Consider the following 13,498-nt stretch of genomic DNA (forward strand, 5'->3'; position numbering starts at 1 on the left):
TTCTTCTGTGCTCCTCTGATATAATTTGCGTTACTTGGTCTTCACATTCGTTAATAAAGTCACTGCACTGCCTACAGAGGATTGCCACAGTGGCCATTGAAGAGAACTCACACAGCGGGTTGCAGTCAATGGAGTTAAAAAAAAAAAAAATTCACAAGGACTTTTCTGGGAAATAAAGAGGTTAGAAGCATCTTGTAGCATTTGCTCCTAGAAAGGCCTTTTACAAGCAGCATTGTGGTTCACTTAAGACAACCCTTCTTATAGTGAACTTGGTAGTAGTTGGTGCTACTTTAGGCAAATGATTTTCTACACCAGTAAGTACACAATCTGCAGCCATTTTCTTTTGCTTTTAAAATCTGCATTTCAACACTATTTTTGTTTTGTTTACGGAATCTCACCACAGATGTAATACTATATTCAAACACACGTGACAATATTCCATGAGTAATAGCATTTTTTTAAAGTATGGTTAAGTCAATGTAGAATTACAAAGTATCTCAAGGCTAGACATTTTACTATGAATAACAGTTTATTGTGTCATTAATTTACAATTAAGTGCAATTGGTACTACCATGAGTATCTTACAGAGTCAGGCAGCACCTTGTTATCATAGACATGTCAGAATCACTCCCCCCTCTGTGAACCGCCTAACATTCCACCAATTCATAGAGAGGGGTAGAATACCTGCCTTACCAGTCTACATTGACAGCAGGTCACACAGCCATACTGTAAAATTGTAAAGCCATAGTAATACAGTTACAAAGGGGCCATTAAGAATGATCAAAACACAATTTTATTTGAAGGGAGGTGATTTACAGTTGTGTCCAAAATTATTCAACCCCCAATGCTGTAAAGGGGTTTAGGGACTATAGTGTACATTTGGAATTGTATTCAGAATCAAATCCTACAAGGACGTTGTAACTACCCAAATGCAACTAAAATGACATCAATTGTTTATGTAATACAGTAGTAAATGGTTCTTATGTGGTTTCTTCATTGCCACAATTATTCAACCCCTTAAAGACTACCACTCTGAAGAACAGAGGTTCATACAGGTGCTTTCCATCAGGTATTGAAAACACCTGTGGATGTCACCGAGCAGCAATCAAGCATAATAAGCACCAATTAGGCAGCTTTAAAATGACTGTGATACTCAGCTCCTTCTAGACATTTACTGGTGTGGTTACAAACATGGTGAAGGCAAGAGAATGGTCCAGGAAGACAAGAGAAGAGGTGATTTCTCTTCACAGGAAGGGCAATGGCTATAAGAAGATTGCAAAGATGTTAAACATACCAAGAGACACCTTAGGAAGCATCATTCGCAAATTCAAGGCAAAGGGCACTGTTGAAACGCTACCTGGTCGTGGCAGAAAGAAGATGCTGACTTCGACTGCTGTGCGCTACCTGAAGCGTAGAGTGGAGAGAAGTCCCCGTGTGACTGCTGAGGAACTGAGAAAAGATTTGTCAGATGTGGGTACAGAAGTTTCAGCCCAGACAATAAGACGCACACTGCGTAATGAAGGCCTCCGTGCCAGAACTCCCAGGCGTACCCCCTTGCTGTCTCCAAAGAATAAGAAGAGTCGACTGCAGTATGCCAAAAGCCATGTGGACAAACCACAAAAGTTGTGGGATAGTGTTCTGTGGACTGATGAAACAAAATTAGAACTGTTTGGGCCCATGGATCAACGCTATGTTTGGAGGAGGAAGAACAAGGCCTATGATGAAAAGAACACCTTGCCTACTGTGAAGCATGGTGGAGGGTCAATCATGCTTTGGGGCTGTTTTGCTTCTGCAGGTACAGGGAAGCTTCAGCGTGTGCAAGGTACCATGAATTCTCTTCAGTACCAGGAGATATTGGATGGAAACGTGATGCAGTCCGTCACACACCTGAGGCTTGGGAGACGTTGGACCTTTCAACAGGACAATGATCCCAAGCATACCTCCAAGTCCACTAGAGCATGGTTGCAGAGGAAAGGCTGGAACATTTTGGAGTGGCCATCGCAGTCACCAGACTTAAATCCGATTGAGAACCTCTGGTGGGACTTAAAGAAAGCAGTTGCAGTGCGCAAGCCTAAGAATGTGACTGAACTGGAGGCCTTTGCCCATGAAGAATGGGCGAAGATACCCGTAGATCGCTGCAAGACACTTGTGTCAAGCTATGCTTCACGTTTAAAAGCTGTTATAACTGTAAAAGGATGCTGTACTAAGTACTAAGATTGAATGTCACTTGGGGGTTGAATAAAACTGATAATGCTGTGAGCACAGAAAAGACATTTGTGGTTATTTCATTATAACTGTTATGTTATATTTGTCTGACCTACAAGTGCCTCTTTAATGTAAATGTAAGCAAGATGACTGAATGATCAAAAGCAATGTCAAACTGGCCAAAACACTCAATTTCAGTGGGGGTTGAATAATTTTGGACACAACTGTAACTAGCTGCCCAGTTAGATTTAGCAGACTTTTCTTATTTCCACATACATAATGCCAAAACCTGTCCTACAACATTCTTCAAGTTAAAAAGAAAAATTACAATTATAACCAAGCTCATATATATATCACTAAACCACGGTTAGGCTAAATTCACACTGTAGTGTAATAAAACCACTGCATGTTTAATAACACTTATGCACACATTAACTTGCATTAAAACACACAGCAAAGGATGCTCTTTAAAAAGGAAGTGAAATGCAAAATGCAAGTCAAAAGTGCACAATATTAGGTTACTTTTTTTTTTATAAAGCTACAGTGTAAATCTTCTCTCATCTCATACTCTAGATGTGACCGTCAAGACCATCAGGCATAAATCAAGGAGCTCTTAGATACTTACTTTTTCTTTGTGAACGACATTTAAATGTTCAAAATCATTTCCTTTTAGTCCATTTCACTAAAAACGGAAAAGGTTCTGATTCACAAAATAATGCAGAAAACCATTATACAGAAATGAAACAATGCAATTTCTAGGAAACCATAAAAGGTCATTAACATGTCCTTCAAATCCTCACTGAATTGCCCTTTGAAATTCAAATACATTAATAAACCCACACAAATATTAAGTGTCTCTCACCCCAAAAAGAGCATTTAAAAAAAAAAAATAAAGAAATTTAAATTTAATATTCAATTATCAATGCTTTAGGGTAAGCTCACCCAATCACAGGTACACAGCAGTAAGGTTCAATCATGGAGGCTGCTCAGACTCTGCAGTCTTTTTTCCTTTCCTTTTACATCAAGCAATGTGATCACTGCCCAGAGAGAAACCAGCATTGATCAGCATAAGGTAAAATGAGTCGTTTTTGGTCTGTATGCATGTATGCAAAATTGTGAGAATCTCCCAATCTGGGGTTCATGGTAGTTTAAAAAAGCTGATAGGTAACAAACTACCAGCAGGTGCCAAAAACAGAAATTAATTTTGGCTACACTTAAAAATGGTTCATCTAGAAAACAAAAATAAAAATGCTTTAGTTTGTCATGGGGTGTAGGGCATTTGAATTATCCATGATTGGACTTCTACCTAAATCCCAATTTCAACATGGATGAAAGCACAGCCAGGTTTGGGTTTCACACAGCAATTTGATGTCCTTTGAAAATGTATAAGGACCCATGTTTAATGTAAAGCATGTAAAATACTAGTAAGCTTCAAAAAGCAGTCACAGAGATGTTTGCATATATTGTTACATAGATTCCAAGCATATAGCTGTAGGTTGACTTGAGCAGATTAAGGAATCCAAGATTCCGGGCTTCTAGGGTGCCCAAAAAGTTACATGAATGCAACTGTAGGTACCCACTTTTTCAGCCTCTGCAGCATTTTACCACCTTTACAGTTCACACAGGATTAAAAGGGCTACAATTCACTGAAAAGACATTCTGTTTAAACTGCATACAAAAATTTTCAAAACTAAAAAGATTACATTGTTAGACACAAATGATTTATTCTACAACGAATAATAGCAATTACATGGAAGGAGAGATTAATAAGTACCAAGCAGCAACTGCTGGTTCTACACTTTGCAATGTATACGCTTTCCAAACGTATTTTCAGAGCATCAAGATTTCTAAGATAACATTGTACTGATTGAGTCATTATAGATTCTCCGATTAGCAATGCTATTTAAAAAATATTTGTTGGTGAGAAAAAAAAAAAGTATATAGATATGCAATCACAGCAAACCAGAGCAAGGTATAAGGACAGACAAGTGAGAAGTGTTAGTGGCGACATTACAGATCATTTGCAGAACAGTATTTAACAAAACCTGCCAACTGCAAATCCACACTCACAACATTCTAGTACAATTTTCTGCACATGGAAAAGCAGATAAAATATTTAATAAGTAATGCACAGAGCACATTAATCAGATCATCTTACAGAAATGAACCGAGTATAACCAATGTGGACATTTAGAACATGTGCAAACTTTGCAAAAATAGAATGACTGGTATTTGCCAAAACAAAAAAATGCTTTTATGAGTACAATTAGTTTTCCACAAAATACAAAGGGCAGCAAAGTGCATACCATTCTAACAATGTACATAAGTTATTAAATAAGGATCAGATTTAAAAAGAATATAAATGAAGCTTTAAGTAGGTCTCTTCTACATGCATATTATTCTTCATTAAAGAAAAACATATGTAAAAAGGCCATTGGTAACTGCTAGGTTAACAGCTGTAGAAAATGCCAATTCTCTGGTCACAGACTCCACTAGTATAGAGCTTGGTCTTTGATTTTGTTATTGATTCAATACTGTTAAATTCTGTTACTCCAATGGTAAAAGAACATGTGACTTGGAATATGGCAATCTTCCTGATAGGACAAGCATCCACACAGTTTTTACATTTATCCAGAACAACATCCGCCAGCGCTCTGTGCCTGTGGTTCATCATCTACGATCTGTACACCTCTCCTTGCACCTCCTGCCTGGCTGGGACCATTGCCTTTAGCCCTTTCGTCTACTTGTGCCGTTTCAATCATTCCTAAGAAAGTGAAAATTAAAGTCAGTAAATTAAAGAAACAATGTAAATGGTTGAAAACAATGCCAATTGCTACTTTATTTGTAAGCTGATAACTTAAAAAAAGTACACAGTCATGTCAACTTAAAGTGGAACTTCACTCTCTCAATCAACATTGACTATTTTGATTCTTATACTGCTAACATTAGTAAAAACACTGCTCAAAAAAAAATTAAAGGAACATTTTTAATCAGATTATAGCATCAAGTCAATTAAACTCCTGGGATATTGATCTGGTCAGTTAAGTAGCAGAGGTGGTTGTTATTCTGTTTCAGCTGCTTTGGTGTTAATGAAATTCACAACAGGTGCACTAGATGGGCAGCAATGAGATGACCCGCAAAACAGGAATGGTTTTACAGGTGGAGGCCACTGACATTTTTTCCCTACTCATCTTTTCTGATTTGTTTTTCACTAGTTTTGCATTTGGCTGGGATCAGTGTCACTACTGGTAGCATGAGATGATACCTGGACCCTACAGAGGTTGCACAGGCAGTTCAATTCCTCCAGGATAGCACATCAATATGTGCCATTGACAGAAGATTTGCTGTGTCTCCCAGCACAATCTCAAGAGCATGAAGGAGATTCCAGGAGACAGGCAGTTACTCCAGGAGAACTGGACAGGGCCGTAAAAGATCCTTAACCCAACAGCAGGATAGGTATCTGCTCCTTTGTGCAAGGAGGAACAGGATGAGCTCTGCCAGAGCCCTGCAAAATGACCTCCAGCAGGCCTCTGGTGTGAATGTCTCTGGCCAAACAATCAGAAAACAGACTTCATAAGAGTGGCCTGAGGGCCCGACATCCTGTAGTGGGCCCTGTGCTCACTGCCCGGCACAATAGAGCTCAATTGGCAGTTGCCAATAAACACCAGAATTGACAGGTCCGCCACTGGCGCCCTGTACTTTTCAGAGGTGAGAGCAGGTTCACCCTGAGTATGTGACAGACGTGAGAGGGTCTGGAGAAGCCATGGAGAATGTTATGCTGCCTGTAACATCGTTCAGCATGACCGTTCTGGTGGTGGGTCAGTGGAGGTCTGGGGAGGCATATCCATGGAGGGAGGCACAGATCTCTACAGGCTAGACAATGGCACCCCGACTACCATTACTGTAGGTATCAGGATGAAATCTTTGGACCCATTGTCAGACCCTACGCTGGTGCAGCGAGTCCTGGGTTCCTCCTGGTGCACAACAATGCCCAGCCTCATGTTGCGAGAGTATGCAGGCAGTTCCAGGAGGATGAAGGAATTGATACCCCTGATAGGCCCCCACACTCGCCTGACCTAAATCCAATAGAACATCATGTTTCGGTCCATCCGACGCCGCCAGGTTGCACCTCAGATTGTCCAGGAGTTCAGCGATGCCCTGGTCCAGATCTGGGAGGAAATACCCCAGGACACCATCTGTCATCTCATTAGGAGCATTCCTCGAAGTTGTCAAGCATGCATACACACACGCACGTGAGGGCCATACAAACTACCTAGTACCATTTTGAGTTGCTTCAATTAAAAATTCAGCAAAATAGACTAGCCTGCTGCATACTTTTTTCACTTTGATTTTCGGGTTGTCTTTGATAGAAATGAAAAATATCAACCTACAGGAGGACTGAATTCAAATGATGGGGCATCCTTACATTCCTAACACATTACCCAGTCTATATCAGTATAGATATCCAGCATATTTTTGTCCATTGAGATCTGATGTGTTTTCAAAGTGTTCCTTTAAAAAAAGAACACATGATATACAGTACATATGTATCTACACTGCTCAAAAATATTAAACTGTACCCCCCCCATACCCTCCGTTGATTCATAGTTTTCCTAGGCATGGAAACTATGTCACACTTCCCAAGACTCTTCAAGAGGAGTTCTCAGCTAAGCAAATCCTCCTGTCTGCATGACAGAGCTAGGGGGAGATGGATTCCAGGAAGTAAATGCCACATGAATCATCTGCCCTTACTCAAGATGGCCACAGCCAGAAATATTAGGGGGTGTCTTTCTAAGAAATTTCTCAGCATTTTGGTTTGGTGTGCTCAGGTATAGTGTAGTTCCACTTGAATGAAAAGACAAAAGAAAATACACCCAAAGTTAACATGAATAACAGGAAATAATGGACTTGCTTTTAATACATTTTAAAATTAGGGTAGTAAAACACACCTACATGTTTAAGGGAGATCATGACTTTACAAAAATAAATGGGTACACCAAGGAAAGCTCTGCATAAAAAAAAAAGCCTTTAAAATGCAGTTGGGTTAAAGACACCTATATCATTCTTCTTACTATTCCATCCAAGGCCTTGTGAAAAATGCTTAACGCTTGGAAAAGTTTGGCAGCGTCAAGCAATTGGGCATGAATTCATTTCATTGGCCAGAATAATAATTTATTCTGTCCACTGAAATTAACTAATGCTCAAGAGTGAAACGTACCTAGCGTCAATATGTGTTTACACGTGCCAAGCGTTTTTTTCTGCCAAAACGCCATTGCGCCTATTCATGCTGGCAGCATTTTTTTTTATTTAGAGACAGGTAACAGGAAAAAAAAAAAAAAAAACACCCAAAGCAGCATATGCCCCTAGGAACAGCTGCAAAAAACGTCCAGTAGTCAGTAGTTTTGAAAACACTAAAAATCTACTCTACTTATTTCACTTTAAAAATTCTACTGGTAAAAAGATTATGAAAGGTAACTTCTACTGGCAGACCTCAGACATTACAAAAAAAAAAAAAAAAAAAGTAAAAAAAAGTAAATAAATATCAGGTCAAACCATAAAAATACGGGGATATTATCTGTTTTTTTTTTGTTTTTTTTTTTAATGACAGGAGTAAAGCTATCAATACAGTTCCAGCACTTAGACACCGGACCTTGGGGTCTCAGATGTAACATAGGGGAGGGGCAGGCAATTACACAGCAGCCTCTCTCCTGACAGCTGTGACAAGACAGAGGGAGCAATAAAGAACTTTCAGTAGCCTCTATGCAAGGAGGTATCACAAATGGGGTGCTAGACTGTTTTACTGCAAACCACCACAATAAGATTTCACTGCAAGGCCAATCAATGAAAGGATTGCCGATCAATTAGGTAAATGAAATGTCCACCTTCCTTTACCCAGGTAACATAACACCATGTACTCTTTTTCAGCTACTGTATTAAGTATGTAATAGCTTTAATTTTGCAGCTTAAATAATGGAGCTTAAATAGCAAACAAAGCAAAGCTTAATTAAAAAGTATTTGGAATGTGACAGCAAGGTTTACCAGGATACAGAAGGGAGGCCATATGTTGTACATTCATTTCGGAATGAATGCACACTTTTTTCTAATGGTGGCTGAGCTTCAGTCTTAGAGCGATCCAAGGGACAGAGTTCACAAACATACCCAGGACTAATACAGATGTATAACCGTTATATTTAAAGTAAAAAATGCATTTTTAAAAATGTTACCATCATTCATCATTTTCTTCATTAGGTCTTCAAAAACTAACCCTAGAGGCTACTGTTCCAAAGGTGAAATTATTCTCTTGCTACCAAGACATGTACGGTACGTACTTGCTGAAAGTCACCCGATTAGGCCAGGGTTACATAGGAGATTTTCAGTAGATTTTCAATCTTGCTACTTAGAAGAAAAGATTGGGATTTGAAAAAACAAACACGCATACTTATCTAGGTGGACCGATGCTGCATCTGTTCCCTGATGGCTCTAACACCGAGAACTGAACAATCAAAGACTGATTACTCAGAATCTTCAGTGGACAGAGAGCCAGTGACTGTCAGTCACAGGTTCTGTGCTGCTCCAGCACTGACTGGAGGGCTTGACTGTGCAGAGGGTGGGAGCTGTTGACTCTCAACGGCTCACGGAGACTGAGTCAGCTGCTAGTCAGGAATCTGGGTGGATCCCAGCTTTAAAATCAGGATCTCTCCAGAGCCTGGACTGGCTTAGTGACATCAGTTCACAGTGGGCTTTAGCCTGCCATCAGCTGAATCTGGGTCACAGGAGTACAGAACTAAGTGCACACCTGTGGTCAACAGGAGAAGTAGGACCAATAGAGCTTTGGCCCTACTTCTCCTTTAAGTTGTTAGTGATTTAATAGTTGGGAGTACCAGATGATTGTGAAACAAATTAATTTATGTTCAGTTGATCAACACAAGATGCCAGTACATGCTACTTGTATATAGCCTACACCATGCAGTGATATTTTCTCCATTTGTTTAGCGATCATTCACTATACTTCACAATTAAAATTTCCAGTAATTTAAGTAGCAGAATTAAGCTTCTAGAAGTAGCTCTATCCTATTCAGGTGAATGCCAGCAAGTAGTTATCTGCAAGCATCAAGGTATTAAAAATTATCATTGTAGCACGAAGCTTAAATTTGAACAAGATCACTGAAAATAAGTAAACTTAAAAACTACCTTTCTGAATTAATCTTAATGAATTAGGAGTTCTATACATTTTTTTCAGTGGCTTCACACCCATGCCCTTCTTCTTTCACAGATTTTTTTCCCCAATTATGTGCTCAGATCTAGGGAGGTTTGAGAAAACATGTTTTTTTCCAAATATAGCTATACCAAGAACACAGGTGCCAGGGTGGGTTTCAGTAGCTATGTGTTTTCATGAGCTCCTATTGACTTCTATAGGCTCTTTGACATGCGTCTCAAGATGAAAATATGTATCTAAATGATTTTCCATAATATGTGGCAATGCGTATATGTGATCCAGACCAATTGAAAAAAATGGGATGCCAAATATCATGCCTTTTGATGGTTCGTAAAGCATGCATTATAAAAGCATGTTCCTTTCACTGTAATCTTGGCTGATCAGGGGAATCTGAAACTAGATACTGGTACTTACTTTTACAAAGATCAAGGAATAACTCTTCAATTCCCTTATTTTGCTTGGCTGAAGTATGGTAGTGCTTTGCACCCACAGATTCTGCGTAACTTTAGAAAAAAAAAAAAGATAAGCAAACATAACTTAACAATGCTTCATCAGGAAATCATATAAGACAAACAAAAAAAATGAAAAAAGAAAACAAACATACGCTTCTGCTTCTTGAATAGAGACATGCCTCTCTTTTTCCAAGTCTACTTTGTTACCTGTGTAAAGAACCGAAATATATTTTCAGTCACATTTTTTAGAGAAAAATCTCTGGGTCTTGATGTATTTAGAACCTGTGAAACAAGAAGAGATAAGCAGACAAGCAGAGTGGGGAAGGGGGGGGGGGGGGCAGTTTCAACATTTGCGTCTGGTTCAGGAACGGGATCCTATGTTTAAATATCGTCTCAAAGATAATGTTCCTTTGATAACGCTTAGTCCCAGATCACATCGGGTGTGATGTAGCATTCAATGTGCATGACAGGCGACTTACAAATCACATGCCAAGTCACACCCTATTGTCTGCTATTAGAGAGGTCATATCGGTGTGTTTCCGACTTGGTTGGAGCAGCACCGATTTCTAAAGTAGTGCATACAGTACTTTGATTGCGATTTGCATAGACATCTGTGTCAGATGTCTTGCAAATTGCAAGGAAATTGGCAGGTCACTCGATTTTGAAATCGCGCGACTTCACTGTAAGTCGGACGATTTCAAAATCGGCTTTGATGTGACCAGGGTGTTAAGCAGGAATTTCAATCCATGTATAGCCAACATAACGTGATGAATTTAGATCAGTGGTTGGGCATTCTCATTCATGAGAAGTTGATCTACTGATCAGCTTTTCATGAAGGGTTTGTTGGAAAATCTCAGCTTGATCAACACAGGCAGCTAATGGGCTGCAGCACTGATTGGCGTATTCTGACAGCAGGGAAGTCCCTCTGCACAGGACACAATGAGACAGCAGGGAAGATTTCCCCAGACACCTTGAATGTGTGGATAGGGAAATCATCTCAGTCTTTGTTCTGCTGGCTAGCTGAATGAAAAAGGCCAGCATTAGGCTGGTTCCACTTGTTCAACACCATTTGTGCATATGATTCCCACTGAAGGACTACACCAAAGGCCCAGGGCTACTAGCAGGTATACAGTATACTTAGATTAGGTTAACAGACTTTTGGAGGGATTGTGGTTAAGTGGAACTCAAGCAATGTTTTTGTTTTACAACTATAGTTTATAATTTCTTGTGATGGGAGCCCCAAGCAGGGAGTGAAGGAAAAAAAAAGTGTTCACAAACAAAATATTCTGTCACTCGGGCAGAAAGTGAATGAAAATCTCTCAAGGAAGATGCATCTTGACCACTATCCAAAATTTTTTGCGCATCATTACAGCACATACATTGCACGACAAACAGCCTAAGAACGCCTGGATGTCCGAGTGACAAAAATTTAAGAAGTGTATGTAGTTATCAGGCTAAAAATAATGTAACTTACCTACTATACATAAACAAATTTCGTTTCCCAACATTTTTCTTAGTTCCTTCACCCAATTTTTTACCTACAAAAAAGGGGGGAAAAAAAAATTTTTTTTTTTGCCCTTAAGAGTTCTTTTAAAACATTTAACATGGAAAATTGACTTCAAATTGTAATTTACCTCTTTAAACAGTAAATGCTGTTGGCAAGATGGGTTTTTCCTGCACCCCCTAGATCAGGGGTCGGCAACCCCCAGCACGCTTGCCACACATGGCACGTACCTGCATTTGTGATGGCACCCGAGGGAAGCCTGGGACACCCACCTTCCACAATAGCAAAGCCGGCAAGTATTTGCAGCTACATATACTGGGATAACAAGATTGGTTCTTACCCAGCTCATGTTCCACCCGCCTCTGTTCTCGCCCACCTGCATTTAGCCAACACTGCAGTGTTGAGTGGTAAGCACAGCCCGATCCCCTCCTTCTATGGAAGCCGGGTCTGCTCGGGTTGGTAAGCTCCTCTCCCCATCCTGGGAGTGCACTCTTCATCTTCAATTGACATGTAGTGGAGCTGCTCCTTTCCACACTGCACACAGCTGACACCAAAGTGTTTTACAAACACATCCCAGATCTGCACAGTGTGACTGTAGCTTGCTGTTGTAGTTCTCAGATCGGAAAAGCAGTACAGCTACAACAGCCAGTTACACACTGTGCAGATTGAGGATGTTTTTGTAAAATAATCTGATCTCATCGGTGTGCAGTATGGGAAGGAGCAGCTCTGTTGAGTGCCCTACTACCAGTAACCCCATCCACTGACCTGCGGACCCCTTCCCATTTGGGTGACATGAGGTGTGAAGGTGCAGGAATCAGGGCTGACCTGAGATGTGAAGGTGCAGGATTCGGGGCTGATCAGAGGGGTGAAGGTGCAGGAATTGGGGTGATCTGAACTATGAATATGCAAAGCTCAATATTCAAGTCAATTACAGCATTTCCTTAATTAAGTATTTTCGTGATTGAGAGTTTGAAGTCTACTTTTTTTTTTTTTTTTTTTAATATAATTTACCAGCACTCTCAAATTTCTTTGAAAACATTTTTTGGCGGCACACAATGCTAAAAAAAAGAAAAAAAAAAAAAAAAAAAAAAAAAAAAAAAAAAAAAGAAGAAGGATGCCTTCCCCTGTCCTAGATTGTACTGGGGATTGGGGGGGGGGCGGGGACACCGAGAAGAGTTTCAACACCATCTAGGAATGACTATTTACTGGTAGAGCTATCAACAGTATCAGCATCTAAGCAGTTACAGCTGTAGCAGTACAGCAGCAATGCTTTAAGAAATTCACTACAGAAGAAAGTATATTATAATGATATATGGCAGGATCAACAGCTCCCACCACTCAAAGTGAGTGCAGCAATGCAAGGTTCACAATGCGACCATGAGAACCATGGTTTTTTTTTTTTTTTCTTAAAACTAGTAAATGTGAAAGAAAGTTTAGTTTATTGCTTTGTTTGAGGGTGCTCAGACAGGTTTACCTTTTGGAAAGAGTCCTCATCAGTAATGTCATACACTAAAATAGCTCCATTAGAGTCTCTGTAGTATATGGGACCAAGTGCGTGAAATCTCTCTTGTCCCGCAGTATCCTGTAGGATGTAAGCAAACACAAAGAAAAAAAAAATCACAGTACTGAAGCCAATAACCATTTCTCCATCCCACACAAAAAAGTCAGCAACAGTATTTCTACCCTGGTTTTCTTAGGGTCTATTCATTCCGCTACAAAAACTTGCTTCATTTTCCATGCACTTTCATGTGAGTCACATAGTTCAATAGAAATACATATAAAATGCCTGACACTTAAAACAGAAAAAGTGTGGCGAAGGGTGGTGTATATTTACCTGTATTTGCAAGTTGCTTATTTTTACACTAGTAGGGAGGGCTGACTTTATAAATTTGGGGTTTTTTTGCACTGTTATAATAACAATAAACAGTTGACCATGGAATATTTAGTAGCAAGGAAATTTAATAGATGGACTTATTGCACAGGTGGCAACCTATCACGGTACCACACTTGAATTCACTGAGCTCCTGAGAGCGAATCCAATCCATCCATCTGAATCCAATGATTTTGGAGGGGTGTCCCAATACTTCTGGCAATATAGTGTATATAGTGTATAGGTCCAAC

At 39.8% G+C, this 13,498-nt stretch overlaps 1 protein-coding gene across 1 annotated transcript in view; it reads right to left on the reverse strand.

Annotated features, from left to right (window-relative positions):
- Positions 1 to 510: 510 nt before the first annotated feature.
- Positions 511 to 13,498, reverse strand: part of RAB21 (RAB21, member RAS oncogene family) — a 30,184-nt gene continuing 17,196 nt past the window's right edge. Inside the window, exons 3-7 of the mRNA XM_089674100.1 lie at positions 12,852 to 12,959; positions 11,348 to 11,411; positions 10,026 to 10,080; positions 9,836 to 9,924; positions 511 to 4,969 (exon numbers count right to left, since the gene is read on the reverse strand). Coding sequence (XP_089530226.1) covers positions 4,833 to 4,969; positions 9,836 to 9,924; positions 10,026 to 10,080; positions 11,348 to 11,411; positions 12,852 to 12,959 — 453 coding nt within the window. The 3' untranslated portion in view covers positions 511 to 4,832. The remainder of the gene's footprint in view (positions 4,970 to 9,835; positions 9,925 to 10,025; positions 10,081 to 11,347; positions 11,412 to 12,851; positions 12,960 to 13,498) is intronic.

The sequence above is a fragment of the Staurois parvus genome, unplaced genomic scaffold (genome assembly GCF_062004578.1).
Source record: "Staurois parvus isolate SC_StPar_1 unplaced genomic scaffold, SC_StPar_1.0 ptg000147l, whole genome shotgun sequence".
Taxonomy (NCBI): Eukaryota; Metazoa; Chordata; class Amphibia; order Anura; family Ranidae; genus Staurois; species Staurois parvus.